Source organism: Mobula birostris, chromosome 20 (assembly GCF_030028105.1).
Source record: "Mobula birostris isolate sMobBir1 chromosome 20, sMobBir1.hap1, whole genome shotgun sequence".
In the NCBI taxonomy this organism is placed as follows: domain Eukaryota; kingdom Metazoa; phylum Chordata; class Chondrichthyes; order Myliobatiformes; family Myliobatidae; genus Mobula; species Mobula birostris.
Window position 1 is genome coordinate 63,367,422 of NC_092389.1, and position 27,823 is coordinate 63,395,244.

Genomic DNA, 27,823 nt, shown 5'->3' on the forward strand with positions numbered 1-27,823 from the left:
AGTTTCTAGAATAGGTTACATGGACGGCACAACACTGTGGGCCAAAGGGCCTGTAATATATTGTAGATTTCTATGTTTCTATATGCACTCATCTTCGAACAAGGCACGGAGCAGACATTCTGACTGACCATCAAATTCTCTGACTGTATTCCTGTCTGTGTGAGAATGGGCTATTTCTGACTTCAATCAACCTGTGACTTGGCTGAATTCGTCTCTGTCCTTTGGTATTATTTCAAGTTCTGGCCGTGTTCCACAACACTACAAAGAGCACTTGTTACTACATGTATGATCCTGGAGATTTACTAATTCCTTGCATCCACTACAGAGCGTCGTGGGAGCTGAATTCTGAAGGAAGGCAGTTTTTTTAAAAAAAACTTCTTCGAGTGCAAGGAGAACGAGACTGCGCAGGTGCGTGATGTCAACAGGACAGCGCAGAGAGTTTAAAAAGGCAGGTTGTTGCCAACAGCTGTCTTTTGGATCGGGACTACAGAGCATAGTGGGAGCTGAATTCTGAAGGAAGACAGTTTTTTTAAAAAACTTCTTCGAGTGCAAGGAGGACGAGACTGCGCAGGCGCGTGACGTCAACAGGACGGCACGGAAAGTTTAAAAAGGAGACCACCCTATACAGCGGGCAGCGGAGTGAGTGGGAGCAGAGTGTAGGGCTTTGGCTTCAACGGGCTTCGGCGGTAAACGGGAAGAGGCAAGAGCGAAACACCAACTCTTTTTTTTTCTCCCCCCCCCCCTTCGCGAATCGGCCTGGACAGACAGGAACAGCAGGGCTCTCACAGCTAACGGTTTAAAAAGTTCATCTGTTTGGCGAGGTAAGTGGGTGAGTTGACTTATTTTTCCTGTAGAATTAGATAGCATGCCTGCAGGGTTAGTGCTTTGTTCAGGGTGTCAGATGTGGGAATCCTGGGAGACCTCCAGCCTCCCTGATGGCCACATCTGCACCAGGTGCACCGAGATGCAGCTCCTCAGAGACCGTGTTAGGGACCTGGAGCTGCAGCTTGATGACCTACTGCTTATCAGGGAAAGTGAAGAGGTGATAGACAGGAGCTACAGGGAGGTAGTCATCCCGAGGCTACAGGGGTCAGAAAACTGGGTCACTGTCAAGAGAGGGAAGGGAAATGCACGGATAGTGGAGAGCACCCCTGTGGCTGCCCCCCTCAGCAACAAAATCTTGTTCTGGATGCTGTTGAGGGGGATGACCTGACGGGGGATGCCCACGGTGACCGGGTCTCTGGCACTGAGCCTGGCGCTGTTGTGCAGGAGAGAAGGAAGGAGAAGAGGAATGCGGTAGTCATAGGGGATTCCATAGTCAGGGGAACAGACAGGAGATTCTGTGAGCCTGACAGAGATACCCGCAGGGTGTGTTGCCTCCCAGGTGCCAGAGGACGGGATGTCTCGGATCGGGTGCTGAATATTCTGAAGGGGGAGGGTGAGCAGCCAGTTGTCTTGGTATATGTTGGTACCAGTGACATAGACAGGACAAAGGAGGAGGTCCTGAAAAGAGATTTCCAGGAGTTAGAAAGGAAGCTTCTCCAAATGCTCATAAATCCTGCCTCTCAGGAGCTTCTCCAACAACTTGCCCTCCACTGAAGTAAGAACCACTGGTCTGTAATTTCCTGGTTTATCTCTACTCCCTTTCTTGAAAAGGGAACAGTGTCTTTTAATCCTCTGGTACTTTTCCTCTCCCTATTGATATGCAAAGATCATCGCCAGAGGCTTAGCAATTTCCTCCCTCACTTCCCACAATATCCTGGGGTATATCTCAAGTTGAGTACCCCCAACTTGTATTGAAATTGGTAAAGTTGTCCGCTCTTGGACTGTATTCCTTGGAGTTTAAAGAATGAGGGGCGACCTCATAGAAACATTTCGAATGTTGAAAGGCATGGACAGAGTGGATGTGGCAAAGTTGTTTCCCATGATGGGGGAGTTTAGTACAAGACGGCATCACTTAAAGATTGAAGGGCGCCCATTCGGAACAGAAATGCGAAGAATTTTTTTTTAGTCAGAGGGTGGTGAACCTATGGAATTTGTTGCCACGGGCGGCAGTGGAGGCCAAGTCAAGGCAGAGATTGATAGGTATCTCAGTAGCCAGGGCATCAAAGGTTATGGTGAGAAGGCGGGGGAGTGGGACTAAATGGGAGAATGGCTCAGCTCATGATAAAATGGAGGAGCAGACTCGATGGGCCGAATGGCCGACTTCTTCTCCTTTGTCTTATGGTCCTATGGACTCCCACCAGCTGATTGACAGTGATGATCACATCGATGGCAATGCCAATGAATATAAAGTGGAGGGCAGTGGTTATTCTTATTGGAGTGCAGCACTTTTGTGATGTGAAAGCCCCAAATCACTCGTCATCGAGGCAAAGATGTTTTATATCGTTATTTATCCAGCGAGAACTAAATCTGACGGAAGGTTTCATTTCCATACAGCACTAATTGACATTCCCACTGACTGGAAGGTAAACTCTTCAACCGGGATTAACTGGGAACTATATTTTTGTTCCGAGTTCATAATTCTCGGATTTACATAGCTGGAGCTCGGCAGTGTTTGGGAGATATATCCACTCGCATTTCCTTCGACTGTAGGGGACAACTGTCGCCTATGGCTGCCTCTTTACCCAGAAGCCCTCACGATGAGAAACCTCTCCATCAGCCATCGAAAGATGCAGGAATGCGCATGCGCCGCCAAACTGGCGGCGGAGGCGCCGAGTCGAAAGTTCCCTGGGGCCTGGGTACGGATCGTGGGGCTGAGAGAGGGGGAAAGGACCAGGACTGTCGTGGGGTGCAGTACCAGTGTGGCTGGAAATCACAGTAATTGTCCTTCGGTCGCGTTTCAGACGCCGGTGATTGACAGCCCGCCCGGAGCGTGCTCTTACCTGCGTCCATTCGTTGTGAGCCGCTCGTCCAGTCAGCGCATGCGCGGTATTCGGGTCTGAGCGCGGCGACCACGCATGCGCGTTTTTTTAAACAGGAGACATCTGCAGATGCGGAAATGCAAAGCGACACACGGAAAATGCTGGAGGAACTCAGGGGGGCGGCAGCAACGTGGAGAGGGGTGAACAGTCGGCGTTTCACACCGACACCCTTCTTCAGGACTGGAAAGGAAGGGAGGGAGTCAGAATGTGTGTGTGGGGCGGGGGGGGACTAAAGTCAAGAGGTGTGAAGTTCACTGGTGAAAGAGATACAGGGCTGGAGAATAATAATAAATACTTCATTGATCCCGAGTGGGAAATTCTTTTGTCACAGCAGCTAAATTTAAAATCACACTTAGCAGTGTGCAGACTTTACTAAAAGTAAAGTTGAGAATAATTATATACAGAATAATACGGTACCAATGTGCAATTATAACGTATGAAACAATTTTGCAGAGACTACTGAACTTTCTGTCGCAGAAAGATGTATTTAATGGACTTTATTTCTTACATCTTTCACATACATGTGGAGTAAACTCAAATAGGCAATCATAGTAATTTATAATAAACAGAACAGTCAATGTAACATAGAAATACACTCAAATCAGCGTGAGTTAAGCAGTCTGATTCCTGGCGGAAGAAGCTGTCCCGGAGCCCGTTGGTCCTGGCTTTTGTGCTGGGGATGCGTTGCCCCGATGGTAGCAGCTGGAACACATTGTGATTGTGGAGACTCGGGTGCCCGGTGATCTACACACCTGTCTTTGTAAATTCCCTGAATCGTGGGAAGTTCACAACTCCAGATGCGCTGGGCTGCGCGCACCACTCTCTGCAGAATTCTTCGATTAAGGGAGGTACAGTTCCCATACCAGGCATTGATGCAGCCAGTCAGGATGCTCTTAGTTGTGCCCCTGTAGACAGTTCTAAGGATTTGGGGGCCGACACCAAATTTCCTCAACCATCTGAGGTCAAAGAGGCGCTGTTGTGCCTTTTTCACCGCACAGCTTCTGTGTACAGACCACATGGGGTCCTCGGTGATACGGATCCCGAGGAACTTAAAGCTGTTTACCTTCCAACCCCAGATCCATTGATGTCAATAGGGGTTACTCGTCTCCCTTCCTCCTGTAATTCACAGCCAGCTCCCTTGATTTTTTGACATTGAGGGAGAGGTTGTTTTCTTGACACCACTGTGTCAGAGAGATGACTTCTTCCTTGTAGGCCACCTCATTATTGTTTGATGTTAGGCCAATCAATGTAATGTCGTCGCAAATTTAATTCGCAGTTTAGAGCTGTGGTGGCAGATTAGCAGATGAACTGTTGTATATGGTTATTATATTTGATGGGAAAGATCTTCTGTAATGATCCTTGTGACAGCGGCGCTGAGTGAGTCTGTTTGAAAGGGTGCTCCGCTGCCGATGCAGTATGTCGTGGACAGAATGTGCCCGATTGTCCGTAATGGATGACCATTTGTTTCGTGTCCTCCTCCCCACAACTAACTCGAAAGAGCCCCGGTTGTGGCCAAGGACGGTTCCAGCCTTTTTGATGAGTTTATTTTGTCGTTTTGCATCACCAGCACCGATGCTGCTCCCCCAACATAAATCCGCAAAGAAGACTGCACTCGCTACAACAGACTGGTAAAAAATCTCCAATATCCTGCCTCACACATTCAAGGATCTCAGCTTCCTTAGAAAATGGAGCCTGCTCATCCCCTTCTTGTAAACAGCTTTGTTGTTGCTTTTCCAATCATATCTGTTGCCGAGGTGAAACCCCAATGCTGTACTCCTCCACCACCGCAACGTCTTCTCCCAGAACGTATACAGGCCTCGTCACTCTCCTCTTCCTCCTAAAATCAATCACCTTTTCCCTGGTTTTGGCCACATTCAGGAGCAGGTGATTCCTCCCTCACTATTCCACAAACCTGTCCACCAGTCCTCTGTGCTCCAACTCCTGTCCATCTCTGATACACCAACTACCGCAGAGTCATCAGAGAACTTCTGCAAGTGGCCAGACTCAGAGTTGCACTGAAAGTCTGAGGTGTCAGTGTGAACAGAAACGGAGAAAGGACAGTCCCTTGTGGGGCTCCGGTGTCACTCACCTCCACCTCAGGCACAGAACCACCCAGCGGTACAAATTGGGGTCTATCAGTCAGGAAGGCAGTAATCCAGGAGATAGTGAATTTATCTACACCCATCCTTTGCAGCTCCTTGCGCAGATGACGTGCCTGGATTGAATTAAATGTTGCCCGGGGCGACTGAGGAGAACCCAAGTGCGGGACATCGGCACGCCGACTGAGTTGGGGATGCTGGCGTAGACGTGAACGTAGAACACCAAACCGGAGGAATCTTGACAAGGAAACGGGATCTACAGGGACTATCTGAAAACTAGAGCTGAACTTAGAACTAACGGTTCTAATCGCACAAGAGAACGAAGTATTATACGAGAATGGACCAACAAACTGGCAGCCTATGATAGTGACACCATCGTACTGATTTCACAGTCTCTGATGCAAACCAGAGGTACCCTAATTAAGCAAACTAGCAGCAATTGAAAATCTAATGGCTGAAATTAGGGCATAATCAGGGAGAAAGGAGTGTTGAAGCGGAACAGCCAAACGGAACCATGACATTAAAGGCACCAGAGACATTTTAAAAAATGTGACTCTGAGAATGCCACCACCATCATCCCAGTGGGAGTGAGCTCGCTGCAACAGGGAGATGACGGTGAAACACCCAGGTTCTGTTCGGCTACCTAAGTCTGGGGAAGACCATCTCTGGCCCCGCCAAACGTGTGAGATTGAGGTGTGAGCTCACCCGAGACCCCCTGTTTGGGTGGATGCTGCGTGATTTGTTTCCCTGATACAAATCAATACCACGAAATAACAGACTGGACACCATACACAATTAAAGGAATTAGCTTTATAAATCTGAATTTGACTGAAGGGTTAGTAAAGAAAAAAGCAAGAAAAAAACAAAAGGGGCCCATATTAATGAAACAGTCTAATGTGCACAAGTTGGAGCTCACGGTTTCCCCTTCGCTGATCCTCCTTCGATCTCCCCGGCTTTGTCGGATCATGACTCCGGTCCGGCGTCTTCTCTCTTCATCTCCCGCCAAATGAAGATGTCACTCTGGTGTCAGGCACACGGCACGAAACACACTCCCGTCATCGGACGGCTCACTTTCCAAAACACCCGTTATCTCTCACCATCACCCAGACACTGCTCCTGCAGAAAGACCATTTCACTCTCCTCCCCGCCCCCCGCACCAAGATTAGTCATGTCCTCATTGTGATAATTTTCCACCCCTTCATACAAAGCACGAAGTCCAATCCAGGTGTAAACGGCAGTGACACAGCTCACCAAGGCGACAGGTGCCACAGTCTCTTCCCCCGGTGCTACATAGGCCAGCCTATCGAGTGGTCTCCTGATTCTGTGAGATCTCCTTACCCCGTCATCTACTTCTTCAGCTTCCTAGAGATGCTGCCTGGCCTGTTGCGTTCACCAGCGTTTTTGTATGTGTGTTGCTGGAATTTGCAGATTCGCTCGTGTTTGCATTGATAAGAACGAATATTTTTATTTTTTTATTATTTATTTTAATTAATTCGTTTATTTATTTTTATTTTTCCTGCTGGGTGGCGGCGACATCAAAGAGGGGTTGTGCTTTCAGCAGCGAAAGCGGTTCCTCGCTCCCCTTCTCTCGAAATTGCTGGAGCAGCCTCTGCCATCCTGCGGCGTGCCGGAAGGTGACATCGAAGAAGCCGGGGAAGTCCTGTAGGCAATAAAGGTCCCTGGGGGTAAATCCACAGCAGTCCGTCAGGACCTTCCGGGTGAAGGTCACCCTGGTGTAGCGGGTTCCCCCGTTCCGGTCTCGCACTATCACCCTGATAGTGTTCGGGATTTCCGGATCAGGAGCCGATGCGCTGGTCTCTGCGGCCATCCTCCACATCGCGGTCGTTACCGGAATTGGCTCAATCCCAAACCGCCTCTGCAACAACGCGAAATCTCTTCTGCGGCTTCCAATCGCACTCGATTACAGCCAAAAGGCCGAGAAGCAATGCTTGCATTCGCTGGACCCATTCGGATCCTGCTAGTGTTCACTCCATTAAGTTAGACCGACTGTCTACACAACGCCTGCTTATCCTACTTCTCTTCAACTTTTGAAGCAGATTTGGTGCAATTCCTCTCAGTCTTTGGCATATGTTGTCTTTTTCTCCCCTGCAGAGAAACCTCTTTCGGAATCTGGCTGATAATGTAAAATAGCTGATATTGCACCAACCCAATGAGAGAGGCGGAGCTTGTTTGTGTGACTCCTCCTCCTCTCCGCTGAGAATTCCTGTCGGGCTATTCCGCCCGCCCCCCGCCCCCCGCCCCCCGGCTCTGGCGTCTTACGTCAGTGCAGCGTAATGACGTAACGGTAGGTGTCGGAGTGGGGGACGTAACTCGATCGGGATCGTTGTCGCCGGAGAAGCGAAGTTTGTGCCGGGGCAGGTGACTGGGGAGGGGGGCCTCCGGAAACGGGAGCAGTGTGGATCGGAACGTCGGATGGAAGCGATGGCGCGGGAGTGGGACGAAGGGGAGGGTTGTAAATGGGGGAGTGAGGGACGATGCGTGGTTGAGTTGGTGGGGGGAGAGGGATGCCGGAGAGTTGGACGAAAGGGACGGGGTAGGGTTGCACCTCGGACAATGCTGGCATGTGGCAATGGATTATTTCCACATAAATTAATCTAACCATCTGGCTGGACTTCATTGGTAACGAAAGCTTATTGACTAGAACTGGTTCCATTAAGAAATCGGCGATAATCAGGGGAGAATGTGAGTACACTCCAGTGACTACGAACTTCTTTCAGACATCCCACGGCCTTTCTGCCGTATGCCTTAAGCCAAATACTGGAAATAATTCTGAATATTCCGTATTTGGCTAAATTTGTGCAGTTCCATCCAGCGTTTAACAACATTCTCCAACCTATGGTTTGTACCACTTACTACATCTCCAAGGAGAAAAAATGGTGGAAATCTGGGGAAAAAAGAAGCATAAAATACTGAAAGGGATTATGTGGTAATGCAGCATTCTGTAGAGAAAGAAGCAGTTAATGATTCAGATGTGATGTGATTCTTAATTATGGCAGTGATCTTTCATCAGTTCTAAGGAAGAGCCATTAACCTGACACATTTGCTCTGTTTCTCTGCAGAAGGCTGACCGAAGTGCCAGGTATTGCCAGCACTTTATTTTAATTGAAAAGATATGGCCATTCTGTCATTGTGGAGGCTGGGTCTGACTCCTGGAACGCCGTCCCCATCAGGAGTGCGGAGATCCTGAACCAGAAGAAGTGCGGTTGTTCAGGACTCATTCACTGTCACTTTCTTTGGGGCAATGATGGATGTGCAGTAAAATCTGGCACTGGTAATGAAGTATGGATTCTGGAAAGTCAGTAACTAAAAACAGCCTAATGGAACACTACAGCACAGTACAGGTCGTTCGGCCCAAACACTCCCTCCTAGATCGGCCTCTACTTTTCTAAAATCCATGTGCCTATCTAAAAATTCCTTTAATGTCCCCAATGTATCTGCCTCTACCACTACCCCGGCAGTGTGTTCCACGCACCACTCTGCTTAACAAAAATTCTTACATATGATGTCCTCCTGTACTTCTCTCCAGTCACCTGAAAATGATGCCCTCTCATATTAGCCATTTCTGCACTGGGAGAAAAGGTCTCCGGCTGTCCTTCTTGCGAGCTTCTCCCGTACCTATTGTCTATCGTCTAAGCCAGATAAGAGTGATGTACAATACTTATTCAGTTTATCTGCCATCACCTTGCACCCCCACCTCATTACTACCTCTCCAGCATCATTTCCCACTTCCGCCTCTCTTTTACACTATATGTACCTGAAGAAAAATTTGGTATCCTCTTAATATTACTGGCTAGCTCACCTATGAATTCCACCTTTTCCTTCTTAGTTATTTTAGTTGCATTCTGTTGGTTTCTAAAAGCTTCCCAACCCACTAACTTCCTAGTAGTTTTTGCTCTGTGCCCTCTCTTTGGTTTTTATGTTGTCTTTTGTTTCTCTTATCAGTCATGGCTTTGTCACCTTACCTTTAGAATACTACATTCTCTTTGTGATGTGTATATCCTGTGCTTTCCGAATTGCTTCCAGAACTTCCAGCCATTACTGCTCTGTTTTCATCCCTGCCTGTGTTCTTTTGAAATCAATTTTGACCAATTTTTCTATCATGCCTCTCTAATTCCCTTTATTCCATATCTGACTTCAGCTTCTCCTTCTCTAATGTCAGGGTGAATTTGATCACATTAAGATCACTTGCTCCTAAGGGTTCTTTGAATTTAAGTGACCTGATTAATTCTGGTTCATTACAACACCCAATGCAGAATAGCTGATCCCCAAGTGGGCTTAACCACAAGCTGCTCTAAAAAACCATATTGCAGGCATTCTAGGAATTCCTCTTCTTGAGAACAACAACACACTAATTCTCCTGTTCACTTGGATGACAACCCCCCATGACTATTGTAACATTGCCCTTTTGGCCCGCATTTTCTGTCTCCCATTGTACTTTGTGGCCCACATGCTTACTACCATTTGGTAGTACACAGCCTGGAGGCTCTGGAAGTGAGTGAGGTCCTCAATGAATACTCCTCTTTGGTATTTACCAGTGAGAGGGAACTTGATAATGGAGAGGACAATATGAGTGAGGTTGATGTTCTGGAGCATGTTGATATTAAAGGAGAGGAGGTGTTGCAGTTCTTAAAATACATTAGGACGTATAAGTCCCCGGGACCCGATGGAATATTCCCCAGGCTGCTCCACCAGGCGATGGAAGAGATTGCTGAGCCTCTGGCTAGGATCTTTATGTCCTCGTTGTCCAGGGGAATGGTACCGGAGGATTGGAAGGAGGCGAATGTTGTCCCCTTGTTCAAAAAAGGTAGTAGGGATAGTCCGGGTAATTATAGACCAGTGAGCCTTACGTCTGTGGTGGGAAAGCTGTTGAAAAAGATTCTTAGAGATAGGATTTATGTGCATTTAGAGAATCATGGTCTAATCAGGGACAGTCGGCATGGCTTTGTGAAGGGCAGATTGTGTCTAACAAGCCTGATAGAGTTCTATCAGGAGGCGACCAGGCATATAGAAGAGGGTAGTGCAGTGGACGTGATCTATATGGATTTTAGTAAGGCATTTGACAAGGTTCCACATGGTAGGCTTATTCAGAAAGTCAGAAGGCATGGGATCCAGGGAAGTTTGGCCAGGGGGATTCAGAATTGGCTTGCCTACATAAGGCAGAATGACGTGGTGGAGGGAGTACATTCAGATTGGAGGATTGTGACTAGTGGTGTCCCACAAGGATCTGTTCTGGGACCTCTACTTTTCGTGACTTTTATTAATGACCTGGATGTGGGGGTAGAAGGGTGGGTTGGCAAGTCTGCAGATGACACAAAGGTTGGTGTAGAGGATTGTCAAAGATTGCAGAGAGACATTGATAGGATGTAGAGGTGGGCTGAGGAGTGGCAGATGGAGTTCAACCCGGAGAAGTGTGAGGTGGTACACTTTGGAAGGACAAACTCCAAGGCAGAGTACAAAGTAAATGGCAGGATACTTGGTAGTGTGGAGGAGCAGAGGGATCTCGGGGTACATGTTCAGAGATCCCTGAACGTTGCCTCACAGGTGGATAGAGTAGTTAAGAGAGCTTATGGGGTGTTAGCTTTCATAAGTCGAGGGATAGAGTTTAAGAGTCGTGATGTAATGATGCAGCTCTATAAAACTCTGGTTAGGCCACACTTGGAGTATTGTGTCCAGTTCTGGTCACCTCACTATAGGAAGGATGTGGAAGCATTGGAAAGGGGTACAGAGGAGATTTACCAGGATGCTGCCTGGTTTAGAGAGTATGCATTAAGATCAGAGATTAAGGGAGCTAGAGCTTTACTCTTTGGAGAGAAGGAGGATGAGAGGAGACATGATAGAGGTGTACAAGATAATAAGAGGAATAGATAGAGTGGATAGCCAGTGCCTCTTCCCCAGGGCACCACTGCTCGATACAAGAGGACGTGGCTTTAAGGTAAGGGTTGGGAAGTTCAAGGGGGATATTAGAGGAAGATTTTTTACTCAGAGAGTGGTTGGTGCACTGCCTGAGTCAGTGGTGGAGGCAGATACACTAGTGAAGTTCTAGACAGGTATGTGGAGGAATTTAAGGTGGGGGGGGGGTTTATGGGAGGCAGGGTTTGAGGGTCGGCACAACATTGTGGGCCAAAGGGCCTGTAATGTGCTTCAGTGTTCTATGTTCTATGTTTGGATGTCAATATACATTTCCTGTCACAGATTTTTTTTTTACATTTTCTGTTCCATAATTCTATCCACAGATTCTACACCTTCCAACCCCATGCCACCTGTTTTTAATGATTTTATTTAATATTTTACCAACAGAGCCACACAACCCCACTGCTAGCTTGTTCTTTCAAGAAACATATAAGCATCTGGGAGACAAGTGGACCTGCAGATGCTAGAAATCTAGAGAACTACACACAAAGCGCTGGAGGAGCTCAGCATGTCAGGCAGCATCTATGAATGGGAATCAACATTATGGGCAAGACCCTTCATTGGGACTTGATACTCACGTATCTGGAATATCAACAGGCATAGAAAATAGGAAGTAGTGCGAAATAAGGAAAACTTTTCACAAAATTTAGTTCAAGGCTCAAAAAAACCTGCCAAACAGAGCTCAATAGTTACCAAATACAACAAAAGCAATAAACACTTCCATCAATACCGACATTGACTTTTTTAATGAAAGTATCTTGGTCACATTTCAATCTGTAAGGTTTACAAAGATAAATAAGAACTGAAATGACTACTTTAGAAAAGACTATTTACACTCAATCCCACTGAGATTAACACGAACTTGGACAGAAGGAGGAACAGAAATAACACACATGAAAGAAAAATCACAGAACATCGTCCAGAGCCCCAAACTCTGCCCTGTGCAGACCCACCTCTGGTTTCTGACCCTGCTCCATTGAGCATCCAGCTAATGGTTTCCCATTCTGCTTTCAATCTTTAGAGGACGTGTTTTCTAACAAGCCTTTAGAAGCAGGGAAAATGACCCATAATGTGGGAATGAGCCCTGAACGAGGAAGTTAACTCCCAATGTCATTCTTCCTCAGCCCAGAGATTTGAGGGGCGAAGAACATCTCAGACAGAACTGCAGTCAGCTTGACTTCTTCAGTCTGCAGAACATTCAAGGGAAACCTCTTCACCCACAGAGCGGTGACTGTTTGGAACTCATCACCACAGGGAGAGTGAGAGATGAACAACAGGGGAGGATTTAAAAGGACTTTTGTGGAGCTGAATCACTGGCAGGGTCCAGCCGGCCTGAGTTGACTCTCTACTATACACTAGGTGTGGTATAAATTCACTAAGATTTCCAAAACTGTTTCAATACAGAATACGACCAAAACATATGTGTCAATATTGCTGTCTCAGTTTTACATCTATCACACTGATTATCAACATTAAGAAACACTTTAGACAGTCTCTCCTTTGTCAAATAGTAACAATGTACAATTTTAAATTGAATTAAACGGTGACTGGCACAAATCAAAGAAGAGTTAACCAACTTCAAAATTCTCTGTTAGCAAGGTCATGTTAAGCTCTCTTTCCCAATCTTGCTTAATCTTAAGTGAAGGGTAATTATACTGTTGTAACAGTAAATTATTAATTTTGCCAATAAAACTTTCACAAAAGGATTCATTTTCAAAATAATGTCTAACAGATCAGAATCCTGTATATATGGAAAATTACTTAAATATACTTGTAAGAAATGTCTGACCATAAGATATTGCAAAAAAAAAAAAAGTGAATACGAGAGAGTATTTAGTTACTAATTTCTCAAAACACATCAATCGGCCTTCTTGGAACAGATCCATGAAGGAATAGACTCCTTTATTCCTCCAAAGAAAAAAAGTAGGATCACTTAATGAAGGTTGAAGTAATTTCCATTTTCTCTACAATTTCTAAAGCTTTAGAAATTAAATTACAACCTAATAAATTGACAGTTTTTTTGGTATAATCCCTCAATATATTCATGGTATTTCTATATCAGACCAACATGTAATTGCATTTGTTACATTATTGGCCAGAAGGGCTATTTTATTAAAATGGAAAGATGTCTCTGCTTCCACTTTGATACAATGGTTCTCTCAGGTGATGTTATGTCTCAGTTTGGAGAAAATCAGAAGTAGAACTTTTGATCCTCAATTTGACTTTGAGAAAAGGTGGGGTTCTTTTGCCCGCTACATCGGATTTGAGTTAATTAAGATGGTTTCCTTCTGATTCTTGTTTCAATAGATTTGAGTTGGTGGATTGATGTTTTTCTTTTATGGAAGCTTGTATGGTGTACAGCTCCGCGGTCAGGCTCCCAATGGTTTCTTTTCTCTTTTTGTTTATTTTTTTGTTAGCAAGGTTTTTTTTGTTTTAGTTAGTAGGGGTTCTTAATTTCCTTCTTTTTTCAAAAAAAAAATATTCTTAACACTTTTTTTTATTGTTGATATATTGTTTAGCTTTGTTAATCAGTTATTTGGTAATTTAATTCCTCATTGTGCATATTGACATGTTGACTTGATTAATGTATTTTTTGTTGATCTCAATAATAAACAATAAAAAGATTTTAAAATGAAATAAATTCACTAAGTACAAAGACAGAGTTTAAAATACACTGATTTGTTTGTCTCAGATCCAGAATATTAAACTCCAGTCCCATTAAACGTGAATGTGCAGCAGAAGAAACTCCTCCCGTGCCCAGTGACCAGGGTGCAGAACTGGGTGTGGTGACCAGCAGCAATAATTGCAGAGTTCAGCACCAACAGTCACTGTGGAAATTGCATTCTGCAATGGGGATGGATAAATATCCAGCACGCAGCTTATTGAAACTTCCTCCCCAGTGTGAACCCGGTAGTGTGTCACAAGTGTAACATGCCGTAAGGTTTGCCTCTCTGCAATGTTTCACTGCTGAGGTAACAGTTTCTCTCCAGCAGCAATGTTTAGGTTACGACTAGAGATAACAGGGTTTTGGAATGCAGGGCTATTCAATGACAGAAATGTTGTTCTTCTGTGTGAGTCTGGAAGAGAAATTTTCGTGGTCTTTTGCTGGGGAGAGATGAGAAAATGCGAATGAAGAGAGTGGCCCCTTTTTCTTTTTCTTTGTTTACTTCACTAACCCTACAGTCAAAGTACGAATTCTAAAGCTCAGTTGTTTAATCACATATTGTGTACTGTTTGTTAATTGAGATTTCTTACGTTTGGCCGGGCTGGGGGGCTATCAGCCCCTACATTAAGCTGCTAGCCGAAGCGAGAGTTACATAAGGTTAGATGACTGAGCGAATCCCTTCCCACATTCAGAGCAGGTGAATGGCCTCTCCCCAGTGTGAACCTGGTAGTGTGTCATAAGGATAGATAACTGAATGAATCCTTCACCACATTCACAGCAGGTGAATGGCCTCTTCCCAGTGTGAAATCAATGATGCACATTTGGTTGATTTGGCTGAGAGAATTTCTTCCTGCTCTCTTCTGAGCAGGTAATCGGCCTCTACCCGGTGTGAACTCGCTGGTGTCTCTGTAGTTGAGATAATAGAATGTATCCCTCCCCACACTCTAAGCAGGTGAACGGCCTCTCCCCACTGTGAACTGACCAGTGTGCTTGTAGGTGGGATGACTGAGTGAATCCTTTCCCACACTTTGAGCAGGTGAACGGCCTCTCCCCAGTGTGAACTCGCTGATGTACCTTCAGTAGAGATGACTTAATGAATCCCTTCCCACAGACTGAGCAGGTGAATGGCCTCTCCCCTGTGTGAACTCGCTGATGTATCTTCAGTGGAGATGACTTAATGAATCCTTTCCCACAGTCTGAGCAGGTGAACGGCCTCTCCCCAGTGTGAACTGACCAGTGTGCCATTAGAGTGGACGACTGAGTGAATCCTTTCCCACACTCGGAGCAGGTGAACGGCCTCTCCCCAGTGTGAACTGACTGGTGTCTCAGTAGCTGAGATGACAAAGTGAATCCCTTCCCACAGACTGAGCAGGTGAAGGGCCTCTCCCCGGTGTGAACTCGCTGATGTACCTTCAGTTGAGATGGTTGAGTGAATCCCTTCCCACAGACTGAGCAGGTGAATGGCTTCTCCCCAGAGTGAACTGACTGGTGTGTCAGTAGACGAGCTAAACGTGTGAATCCCTTCCCACAGTCTGAGCAGGTGAATGGCCTCTCCTCGGTGTGAACTCTCTGATGTGCCTTCAGTTGGGATGACAAAATGAATCCCTTCCCACAGTCTGAGCAGGTGAACGGTCTCTCCCCAGTGTGAACTCGCTGATGTACCTTAACTTGAGCTGACGAAATGAATCCCTTCCCACAGTCTGAGCAGGTGAATGGCCTCTCCCCAGTGTGAACTCGCTGATGTACTTTCAGCTGAGATGACAAAATGAATCCCTTCCCACAGTCTGAGCAGTTGAATGGCCTCTCCCCAGTGTGAACTCGCTGATGTACCTTCAGTAGAGATGACTTAATGAATCCTTTTCCACAGTCTGAGCAGGTGAACGGCCTCTCCCCAGTGTGAACTGACCAGTGTGCCATTAGAGTGGACGACTGAGTGAATCCTTTCCCACACTCGGAGCAGGTGAATGGCCTCTCCCCAGTGTGAACTGACTGGTGTCTCAGTAGCTGAGATGACAAAGTGAATCCCTTCCCACAGACTAAGCAGGTGAACGGCCTCTCCCCAGTATGAACTCGCTGATGTACCTTCAGTTGAGATGACTGAGTGAATCCCTTCCCACAGACTGAGCAGGTGAACGGCCTCTCCCCAGTGTGAACTCGCTGATGTACCTTCAGTTGGGATGATAAAGTGAATCCCTTCCCACAGTCTGAGCAGGTGAATGGCCTCTCCCCAGTGTGAACTCGCTGATGTACCTTCAGTTTAGATGACCAAGTGAATCCCTTCCCACAGACTGAGCAGGTGAACGGCCGCTCCCCGGTGTGAAATCGCTGGTGAGCCATTAGGTCAGATGACCGAGTGAATCCTTTCCCACAAATTCAGCAGATGACCAGCCTCTGCCCAGTGTGAACTGACTGGTGTGTCCACAGGTGGGAAGACCGACTGAATCCCTTCTCACCCACAGGACAAGGTGAACGGCCTTGTCCCAGTGTGAACTTGCTCATGTATCTTCATGAGATGACCTTGAATCCCCACAGTCTGAAAAGCTGAACAGCCTCTCCCCTGTGTAGACTGACAGGCATGCCAGTCAGTCAGATGATCGAGTGAATCCCTTCCTCCACTTCTTACAGACATGCACAGAGACAGCAAAACTGGCGTGTTGTGTTCGAGATTCCCGGAGATAAATTCCTTGTCATTTTTAACCTGAAAAAAGATATATAAAATCCATCAATAAGTGAAGAACAACATTTCAGATGAGATCACTTCAGTTGTCAAGGTGTGATCTGGCATCTCACTGTTACAGTGAAGTTTAACCCAAGTTGGAGAGAGAAATCATCTTCTAACTGGGCACAATGCTGGTATCTGGAATGACCATCAAATTCTCTGATGCTCTTCCTGTCTCTTAAAAAAAATAAGGCATTTCTGCCATCTCCAATCTGTGGAGTATAAGAAATGCAAGAGAACAAATAAGAAATAAATCAGGATGGCTAAAAGAAGGCATGAGTTTGCCCTCGCAGAAAAGATGAAGAATAATCCTCAGAGATTCTGGAGTTATATTAAGAGCAAAAGGATTCCAAGGTACAAAGTTGGTCCTCTGGAAGACCAGAATGGCAATCCAGATGTGGAACCAGAGCAGATGGGAAGATCTTAAATATTGTTTTCATCTCTATTTACTCAGGAGATGGACACAAGGTCTATGGGAGTGTGGAAAAGCAGCATTAACATCGTGGACTCTGTACAGATTAAAGAAGAGGAGATGTTTGCTATCCTGAGGCAGATTAGGGTGGATAAATCTCCAGGGCATGACAAGGTGCTCCCTCGGACCCAATGGGAGGCAAGTGCAGAAATTGTCGGGGCCCTAGCAGAGATAATTAAATCACACTTAGTGACAGGGGAGTTATCAGAGGATTGTAGGATAGGCAAAGTTATTTCGCTGTTCAACATAGAACTTAGAAATCTACAGCATACTCCAGGCCATTCAGCTGACAATGTTGTGCCAACTTACTCTAGAAACGGCCTGGAATTTCCCTAGCACATCCCCCTCTATTTCTCTCAGCTCCAGGTACCTATCTGAGAGGCTGTTAAAAGACCCTATTGTATCTGCCTCCACCACCGCCGCTGGCAGTGCATTCCACGCACCCACCACTCTCTGTGTAAAAAACTTATCCCTGACATCCCCTCGGTATCTATTTCCAAGCACCTTAAATCTATGCCCCTCGTGTTAGCCATTTCAGCCCTGGGAAAAGTGTCTGGCTATCCACACAATTAATGCCCCTCATCATCTTATACACCGAAAAAAGGCTCTAAGCATAAACAAGGAAACTATACATTGCTTTGAGGATTTGTTGGAAGGATACACAATTATGAGAGTATAGATAGGGTAAATGCAAGCAGGCTTTTTCCACTGATGTTGGGCAGGACGACAACCAGAGGTCATGGGTAAGTGGCTTCCCCAGTTATTGAAAATTTAACGGGACTGCGTGGAAAACCTCTTCACTGAATTGATTATGAGAGTGTGGAATGAGATGCCAGCACAAATGGTGCATGTGAGCTCGATGTCACCATTTTAGGGAAGTTTGGATTGGTACCTGGATGGTTGGGGTATGGAGGGCTGTGGTCCCGGTCGTTGCATTGGACAGCTTAATTGTTTTCAGCACTGTCTAGACGGGACAAACGGCCTGTTCCTGGACTGAACTTCTCCATGCTTCTTTGACAGAGAAGCTGGCCAAACTTGACTGGAAGGGGAAGCTGGCAGGAATGTCAGTGGAGCAACAAAGGCTGGAGTTTCTGGGAGCAGTTCGGGAGCTGCATGGTAGAGACACACCAGTGAAGCACTCCAAAGGCAGCAGGACACAACCATGGCTGAAATAAGAAGCCAAAGCCCCAGCAAGTTAATGGATACTTCTCCTGGTATTAGAGAATGGCGATTTAATTCTAATTTGCTTCAAGACCCGGATTTTGTTAAGTTTATGAAAGAGCAGATTGATCTCTTCTTTTCCACTAATATTACAGAAGAAATCTCCAACGGGACAACATGGGAGACTTTTAAAGCATCTATCCGTGCACAGGTTATTTCTGATTCTGTTGGTTTGTAAAAACGTATTAAACGTATTTTGTTGGTTGATAAAATTTAAGAAATTGATAAGGAATATTCTATTGCTCCCAGTAAGGAGCTTTATAAACAGAGTCAAACTTCAAATGGAACACAGCTTATTGTTAACATCCCCGATTGAAAATCAATTAATGAAAACTAGAAATGAGTTTTATATACACAGTGACAAATCGGGTAATTATTAGCTCATCAATTGAAAACTGCTTCGGTTAAAGATCAAATCATTAAGATTCACAAACATGATGACACCGTGACAGTTAATCATGATGAGATAAACAAATCTTATACCTCCTTATACCATTCCGAATTTCCTCACCATCCCAACACTATGCAGGACTTTTTAAGGAAATTGAATTTTCCGAAATTATCACCCAAAGAATGTTTAACATTAGAAACTCATATTACGGATGAAAAAATAACAGCTGTTATTTCCTCAATGAATTCCGGCAAAGCACCTGGTCCAGATGGTTTTACAGTGGAATTTTTAAAGTTATTTTCATCTATTCTTTCTCCTCTGTTGTCTAGAGTTTTTAAAGAAGCAATCAGATTAGGTAAATTACTGCAATCATCTTATGGAGCTTCTGTTTCTTTAATTCTTAAAAAGAATAAAGATCCTACTGATTGTGCATCATACAGACCGAAATCTCTCCTGAATGTAGATTCTAAGATTTTTTCTGAAGTATTAGCAACTAGGTTAGAGAAGGTATTACCTCAAATTATTTCTGTGGACCTAACTGGATTTATTAAAAACCATTATTCATCTTTTAATATTAGGAGGTTAATGCATATTATTTATACTCCTTCACTTAGTACTCCAGAATGTGTTATTTCATTAGATGCTGAGAAAGCTTTTGACAGAGTTGAATGGCCATATCTATTTATTGTGCTTGAGAAATTTCATTTTAGTCCAATATTTATATCTTGGATTAAATTGATATATCATACCCCTGTAGCTTCCGTTTGTACTAACATTCAAAGATCTCCCTTTTTTTGCTTATCTCGGAGTACTAGGCAGGGATGTCCTCTTGGTCCATTATTATTTGATATTCCCCTTGAACCTTAAGCAATTGCTATCCGAGTCTCACCAAACATTTTTGGTATTACACGTGGGAATGAAATACACAAGTTATTATATGCAAACGATTTGTTATTATACATTTAATCCTGAGAAATCTGTTCCTACTATTTTATCTTTGTTGGCTCAGTTTAGTAATTTTTCTGGTTATAAACTGAACCTTAATAAGAGTGAACTATTTCCCCTAAATATGCAGGTTCCAATTCATGGATGTTTGTCATTTAAATTGGATACTGATTTTTTTACATATTTAGAGGTTAAAATTACAAAAAGGCATAAGGATTTACTTAAGGCTAATTTCTTACCTTTAATTGATCAGAATAAACTTTTGTTTACTAAATGGCCACCAATGTCTCTGTCATTGATCGGTCAGATCAATGCTATTAAGATGGTTATTTTACCTAAATTTTTATATTTATTTCAAGCGGTGCCAATTTTTATTCCGAAATCCTTTTTTGATAATGTTAATTCCAAAATTGCTTCATATATATGGCAGAATAAAAATCCTAGGTTAGGTAAAAGATACTTACAGAAATCTAAAAAGGAACAGGGTTTGTCATTGTCGAATTTTAGATTTTACTATTGGGCAATTAATATTCGATATTTAAAATTTGGTTATGGGACTTGGATGTAACTGCAAGTCCACATTGGGTAAATCTTGACTGTTCGTTTCCACGGATGCTGCCCGACCTGCTGAGTCCCTCCAGCGTGTTGTGAGTGTTGCTTTGACCCCAGCATCTGCAGAGTATTTTCTGTCAAAAATCTTGAATGTAATTCTTTACAAGGGTTTCCATTGGGTTCTATTTTAGGCACTTCGCTTCCCTTTACTCTTTCTAAATTGTATAAACAAATGGATAACCTAATAGTGAAATATACTTTATGAATATGGTTTCAATTTTGAAAATCTTTTGGGTTGAATCAATTTATTCTAGCAAGTCATGGTATATCTATTTTTTTCTTTCAACCCTCCATTATGGACCAAGCATATCTGGCTTGGAAAACTAAAGGTATAGTACAATATTGTGATCTATTTTTGGATAATTGTTTCATGTCCTTTGAACAATTATCTAACAAATACAGCTTGCCTCGATCCCATCTTTTTAAGAAATTTACAGATTAGAAACTTCTTAAATACTGTTTCTCCTACCTTCCCGAATTTATATTCAATGGATATTTTGGAAAAAAAATTAGATTTAAATCCTTTTCAGAAAGGTGTAATTGCAACTATTTGCAATATAATTATGAAAATACATCCAGACGTATCTAATAAAGTTAAGACTGATTGGGAAAGGGAACTTAAGATTACTTTACTGATTGAAAAATGGGAAAAAAATTCTTCAATTAGTTAATTCATCCTCTATATGTGCTGAACATGCATTGATACAGTTTAAAGTAGTGCATAGGGCTCATATGTCTAAGGATAAATTAGCTCATTATGACTCTCATATAAATCCTGTGTGTGATAGATGTCACTCTGAGATAGCTTCTTTAACTCATATGTTTTGGTCATGTCCTCTTTTAAAAAAATACTGGAAAGATATCTTTGATATTATCTCAACTGTTTTGAGTATTGATTTACAACCCCACCCTATTACTGCAATTTTTGGTTTACCAATGATAGAACCAAATCTTTTAACCTCTTCAGCTCATCGGACGGTTGCATTTCTTACATTAATGGCTAGAAGATCCATTTTGCTGAATTGGAATGAGATCAATCCTCCCACCACATTTCATTGGTTCGCTCAAACAATGTTGTGTTTAAACTTAGAAAAAATTAGGAGTGTTATTTATGATCCCTCTATTAAATTCAAAAAGGCTTGGAGGCCATTTATTCAACACTTCCATATGATGTAATCTGACCTTTTCCAATCCTGTTCTCTCTCTTTTTAATGCATGTTGAGAGGAGCGGAGTCAACGACATTAGTGGTTCTTTTTTTTAATGCTTCACAACAGCCCAGGTCTTTTTTTTTAGTTTAGTTGGTTAACACTGTTTAGGTTGTTTTTTTTTTTGGGAGAGGATTTATTTTTCTTTCCTTTTTCACGATATATTTAAAAAAAATTTGTATATTATATTATATTTGCATCCTTTATAATTGGGAGGTTTAATACCTGTGTGTCAACTGGGTGTATATTTAAATATGTTAAGTACAACAATGTGATCCCAATAACTTTGTATCAATACTATATTATGTTTATTATTATGAAACCAATGAAAAGATTGAAAAAGAAAGAAACAGAAGCCAAAGCCAACATAAAAGCCAAAGAGAGGGCAAATCATAAAGCAAAAAATACTGGGAAGCTTTTAAAATCCAACAGAAAGTCAGATGAGCTCAGGGCGTGGAATTATGATATTGTAGTCATTAATGAGTCTTGGTTGCACCCAACAGCCTGAGGCATTTGGAGGAACAACATATTCAGGGCCTTAATATCGCTCGAAATCCAAGGTTCCCTGCACCAGTTACCATTCAACTTTTATTTTTGGAAGGCACATACAAACTCTACACACACAAAATTTCACTTCCGAAGGCCTCCCACTTACCAAGTACTCCTTTGCCAGAAAACAGCCTGTCCCAATCCACACTTGTCAGATCCTTTCTGACACCATCAAAATTGACCTTTCTCCAACTTAGAATCTCAAACCGTGGTCCAGACCACTCTCTTTCTATATTTACTTGGAATCTCATGGCATTATGATCACTAGCTACAAAGTGTTCCCATACACTAATTTCTGTCACTAGCGCTGGATTATTTCCTAATAGCTTATTGCACACTTCTACGTCGGAAATTCTACATACTGATTAAGGGCACATTTGACAAACTCTACCCCATCTAGTCCTTTTACAGTATGGGAGTCCTCGTCAATATATGGAAATTTAAAATCATTACCATCTCAACTTTTGTTTCTTGTCATAGTCTGCGATCTCACTACAAATTTGTTCCTCTAAATCCCTCAGACTGCTGGGTGCAACCAACTCCCAGTAATGGCTACAATATCATAATTACCTGATCCGTACATACGTGGTGTGCGGTGAAAAAGTCACAACAGTGGGAACTGTACTTCCCTCAGTCGCAGGACTCTGCAGAGAGTGGTGCGGACAGCCCAGCCCATCTGTAGATGTGAACCTCTCACTGTCCAGGATATTTACATTATTGTGTGAAAAGGATCCGTAGGATCATTGGGGAGCGGAGTCACCCCAACCACAGGATGTGGCAGCTGCTACCATCCGGGAGACGGGACCGCAGCATCACAGCCGGGACCATCGGCTCCCATTCCCCCAGCAGCCGGAAGCTCCCTGGGGCCCGTGGGGCTGAAAGAGAGGGACTGTCCCGGGACTGCGGGCCACGGTGCCCGGACTCAGTCGGTGCCGAAACCCCCCGCCATTTGCTCTCCACATTTGTTCCACATCTGTTGATTTTCTCCAGTATTTTCCAGAAATTAACCACTTTTAAAAAAAAATCAATCAGCTTCCAGATGTTTCTCATCTTTCATTTGTAGCCACATCATGCTGGTCTGATTCATCTTCCTCCTCGTAAACTCCAGACCCTATCTCTTTCTGGAGCCCCAGAGCCCTGACTGGTGCTGGCAACTCGTTGGTTTCTGACTCTGCTCCATCGAAGATTCACTCGCTAGTCTGCTGTCAGACCTTAGAGGCGCATTGCACCAACCCAGCTGTCTGTGGCACAGTCCTTTGAAATGAGTGAAAGTGACAGAAAACGTTGAAAAGAGCGGGGAAGAAGGAGCTTAACCACTTAGTCCGGAGCCCTGAAGAAAGTCAAAACCACAGTGAACTCATCGTCTTATTCAGCCTGGAAAAAATCATACAGGAAATTCATACAAGTGTGTAAGGCAATGAAAGGCATTGATAGTGAGGATAGCCAGAGGCTTTTTCCCAGAACGGAAATGGCTCACACGAGGGGGCATCGTTTTAAGGTGCTTGCAAGTAGTTGCATGGGAGATGTCAGAGGTAAGTTTTTTACACAAAGAATGGTGGCTGTGTGGAATACACTGCCAGCGACAGTGGTAGAGCCAAATACAATAAGGGTTTTAGATAGGTACATGGAGCTTAGAAAATTAAAGGGTTATGTGGTATGGTACGTCTAGAGTTCCTCGAGTAGGTTATTGTCATGGTCCGGTCCATGAAGTCCGCATTCCGGTTCACCGTCCGGTCCGTGGACTCAGGACTCCGGGTCCCTTGTTTGATTGAGTGAATCATAGGCACCTGATTCCCATCTTGGGGCTTGGAATATAAGTGGCCTTGGGTCGAGTGTGAGCTGCTAGTTTGTCTTGTCAAGATTCTCTGGGCCAGCTGAGTGGCCGTCAGCTGCTCCGAGCTAGGTAGGGATCCGGCTGTTTCCATAGCCAGCCTAGGTTGCTGGCCATAACTGCGACTCGGAGCAACCCCAATGCAGAGATGCAATTGTCTGTCGTTCCTTGGCGTTTGTCTCTTCTTGTCCTCGCCTCCGTGGGGTAAGTGAGGCCGTTCTGCTGTTGCCCTGCGGGGGGATCTGTCTCGTCTTGTCCTCGCCTCCGTGGGGTAAGTCAGGCCGTTCTGCTGTTGCCCTGTGGGGGGATCTGTCTTGTCTTGTCCTCGCCTCCGTGGGGTAAGTCAGGCCGTTCTGCTGTTACCCTGGAGTGGGGGGGAGGGAGACTGTCTTGTCTTGTCTTTGCCTCTGTTGGGTAAGTCCAGCCGTTTTGCCGTTACCCGACGGAGGGACCTGTCCCAACTTGGTGTTGAGTCCCGGATCTATGTCTATGTTCTGTCCAGTTTCATATTGGTGTCGTGTTAAACCCGCGTCCCAGCTTTTCAAAGGATAAGTCCCGGCTCTATGTTGATGTACAGTTGCCAGTCTGTCTCCGAGTTATCAGCCTCCGAGTTATCAGCCTTCGCATCTCAAGACCCAAGACCCCAGCCTGCAGCCTCAAGACCCAAGACCCCAGCCTGTCTCCAAGCTCCAGCCTCAAGACCCCAGCCTCCAGTCCTGTTGTCATGTCATGTCCTTGCCTGGTTCTGGGCCCGAGCCCGAGGCAAGACCCAGGTTCTGGGTCCTTGTCCAGTTTCTGGTTCAGAGTCAAGCCCAGGTGCTAAGTTCATAGTTTCTCGTCCGGTTTCCCTGTTTCTTGTTCATGTCCTAGCCCAGGTCCTGCATCCTAGTCCCGTTCCTAGTACTTCAGTGTCTGTGTCTTTCATTTAGGTCCACCACCAGTGCCCCACGTATGATTAGATTATGAGGACAATCAGTCCTCGTTTATTGTCATTTAGAAATGCATGCATTAAGAAATGGTACAATGTTCCTCCAGAGTGATATCACAACAAAAAGGACAAACCAAAGACTAGCACTGAGAAAATCCACATAATTATAACATATAGTTATAGCAGTGCAAAGCAATACCATAGTTTGATAAAGAACAGACCATGGGCACGGTTAAAAGAAGTCTCAATTCCCGATCGACTCCGACAGTCCCCGATAGCAGGTGGCAAAAAAGGAGAAACTTTCCCTGCCGTGAACTTCCAGGCACCGAGAACTGCCGATGCATTGGAATCACCCGACCACAGCCGACTCTGAGCCCGTCCGAAAACTTCGAACCTCCAACCAGCCCCTCCAATACAGCCTCCCGAGAGCCATCCACTGCTGAGCGCCTTCGACCTTGTCCCGGCCGCCAAAACAAGCAAAGCCGAGGACTCAGAGGCCTTCTCCTCCGGAGATTCCGGACCACACAATAGCAGCGGCAGCGAAGTGGGCATTTCAGAAGTTTCTCCAGATGTTCCTCCGTGCTCTCACGTCTGTCTCCATCAAATCAGAATTGTGAACGGTACCCTACTTAACAAATACAGATATCATTCACCGGAGAAGCCGTGCGCGCTGTGTCGCGCCACCATCTTCTCCTCCCACCTTCATTGGACCGTCTACATTTTGCCAAGCAGCCTCCTGCGGAAGTGAATGGTGCCGTCACCTACCCGTGGCAGCGAGCTCACCCATTCCTGGCTGATACTGGTGGTGCCTTCAACATAATTCAATCACTTCCTCTGAGCGAGCAGCTGCAAGGGATGGAGGTAGAAAAATCCACTATCTCCTGGCTTACTGACTACCTGACCGATAGACCCCAGTTTGTACTCCTGGGCATTTCTTTGTTTGAGATAGTGGTGAGTGACAACGGAGCCCCAAAAGGGACTGTCCTGTCTCCGTTTCTGTTCACACTGAACACCTCAGACTTTCAGTGCAACTCTGAGTCTGGCCACTTGCAGAAGTTCTCTGATGACTCTGCGGTCGTTGGTGTATCAGGAATAGACAGGAGTCAGAGCACAGAGGGCTGGTGGAGAGGATTCTGGAATAGCGCAGGAGGAATCGCCTGCCCCTGAACGTGGCCAAAACCAGGGAAATGGTGATTGGTTTTAGGTGGAAGAGGACGGTGACGATTCTTGTATGCATTCTGCGAGAAGAGGTTGCGGTGGTGGAGGAGTACAAATATTTGGGTGTTCACCTCGACAGCAGACTTGACTGGAAAACCAACCCCAAGGCTGTTTACAAGCGGGGGATCAGCAGACTCTATTTTCTGAGGAAGCCGTGATACTTCAAAGTGTGCAGCAGGATGTTGGAGTCCTTTTACCAGTCAGTTGTAGCGAGTGCAGTCTTCTTTCTTGTTTTATGTTGGGGGAGCAGCATCGGTGTCTGTGATGCAAAAAGACTAAATAAACTCATCAAAAAGAATGGATCTGTCCTTGGCAACAACACGGATTCTCAAACACGAGGAAATCTGCAGATGTTGGAATTTCAAGCAACACACATAAAAATTGCTGGTGAACGCAGCAGGCCAGGCAACATCTCTAGGAAGAGGTACAGTCGACGTCCTGACGAAGGGTCTCGGCCCGAAACGTCGCCTGTACCTCTTCCTAGAGATGCTGCCTGGTCTGCTGCGTTCACCAGCAACTTTGATGTGTGTAACCCGGAGTCTATTGAGTTAGTGGTGGACATGAGGTTATTAAGCAAACTATTATAGATTACAGACAACCTGTCACATCCTCTCCATGACCAACTGAATAGGCAGCGGAGTCCCCAGCCTCCTTCAAACAGACTCAGTCAGCTCAGCTGTCACAAGGATAGTTACAGAAAAACTCTGGGATCAAATGCAACAAGGTCGAAACGCTCGGCAGAGATGGTGCTTGGTGCTCGGTGCTGGGAGTCGGAGGTCTGGTCGGAGGCTCGAAATTTTCGGACGGACTCAGAGTCGGCTGCAGTCGGGTGCTTCCAATGCATCGTTAAGTTTGCGGCGCTTGGAGGCAGGGAGAGTTTCTCCCTTCTACCGTCTGCGTGAGATGGTGGGGCTATCGGGACTTGAGACTTTTTTTTACCGTGCCCATAGTCTGCTCTTTATCAAATTACGGTATTGCTGTGCACTGTTGTAACTATATGTTATAATTATGTGGTTTTGTTAGTTTTAGTCTTGGTTTGTCCTATGTTTCTATGATATCTTTCTGGAGGAACATTGTATCATGTTTTAATGCATGCATTTCTAAATGACAATAAACGAGGACTGGGCGTCCTCATAATCTTATCTAACCCAATATAATCATCTTCACTATCCACAACTGCACCACTCTTGATATCATTCAAAAACGTATCAAACCACCCATCCACATTTTCATCCCGATCATTTAAACAGGAGAGCTCCCAGCACAGATCCTTGCAGAACACCACGAACTACAGACCGCCAGCTCGAATAAGTCTCTTCAAACTCTTTATTTATTCAAGATGGACTTTGTTAAATGCTTTAGTAAAATCCATGTACACGACATCATCAGCTCTACCTGCATCTGTGTCTTTCGTCACTTTGTCAGAAAACTTAATCAAGTTATGAAGATGGGACCTGCCGCACAGGAAGACTCTCCCTCATTAGGCCCTTGCTTCCAAAAGCTCATATACCCAATCTCGAGGAAGTTTCGCCGGCTGTTTTTTGTACAACTGACGTGAGATCTACCGGTCTACAGTTCTCTGCATTTTCCCTTGTTCCCTTCTTACATACAGGTTTAACATTCGCGACTCACCCGTCCTCTGGGTACTCGTCTGTGCCTAGGAAAGATATGACGCTACTGGTCAAGGCCAAAGCTATCTCGTCTTTTGCTTCACTCAGAATCCTGGGTAAATCCCATCAGACGCCACGATGTAATTTACCTTAATACTCATAAGAAGACCCACTACTTCCTCCTCCTTGACCTCCAAACTCCATAACATATTTATATACGCAGCACTCTCCACTAGTCCACATTTCGTCCCTTTGGTAAATACTGAAGCAAAGTACTTATTATGTATTTCAGTCACATTCTCTGGATCTGAGCAAATGTTCCCCTCTTTGTCCTAGAGGGATCCTACCCTCTCCCCAGATAACATCTTGTCTTGATATATGTATAGATTGCCTTGGGATTCACCTTGATTCAACTTGCCAAGGACTATTCATGGCCCCTTTTGGCTTTTGTAAATTCCTTCTTTAGTTCCTTTCCTGATTCTGTATAACATTCAACTACTCC

General features: G+C 44.8%; 1 protein-coding gene across 1 annotated transcript in view; it reads right to left on the minus strand.

Annotated features, from left to right (window-relative positions):
* The window catches only part of LOC140185039 (uncharacterized), a 113,136-nt gene that overhangs the window by 10,482 nt on the left and 74,831 nt on the right, over positions 1 to 27,823 (minus strand). Inside the window, exons 9-11 of the mRNA XM_072238260.1 lie at positions 14,502 to 15,776; positions 6,544 to 6,899; positions 2,628 to 2,756 (exon numbers count right to left, since the gene is read on the minus strand). Coding sequence (XP_072094361.1) covers positions 2,628 to 2,756; positions 6,544 to 6,899; positions 14,502 to 15,776 — 1,760 coding nt within the window. The remainder of the gene's footprint in view (positions 1 to 2,627; positions 2,757 to 6,543; positions 6,900 to 14,501; positions 15,777 to 27,823) is intronic.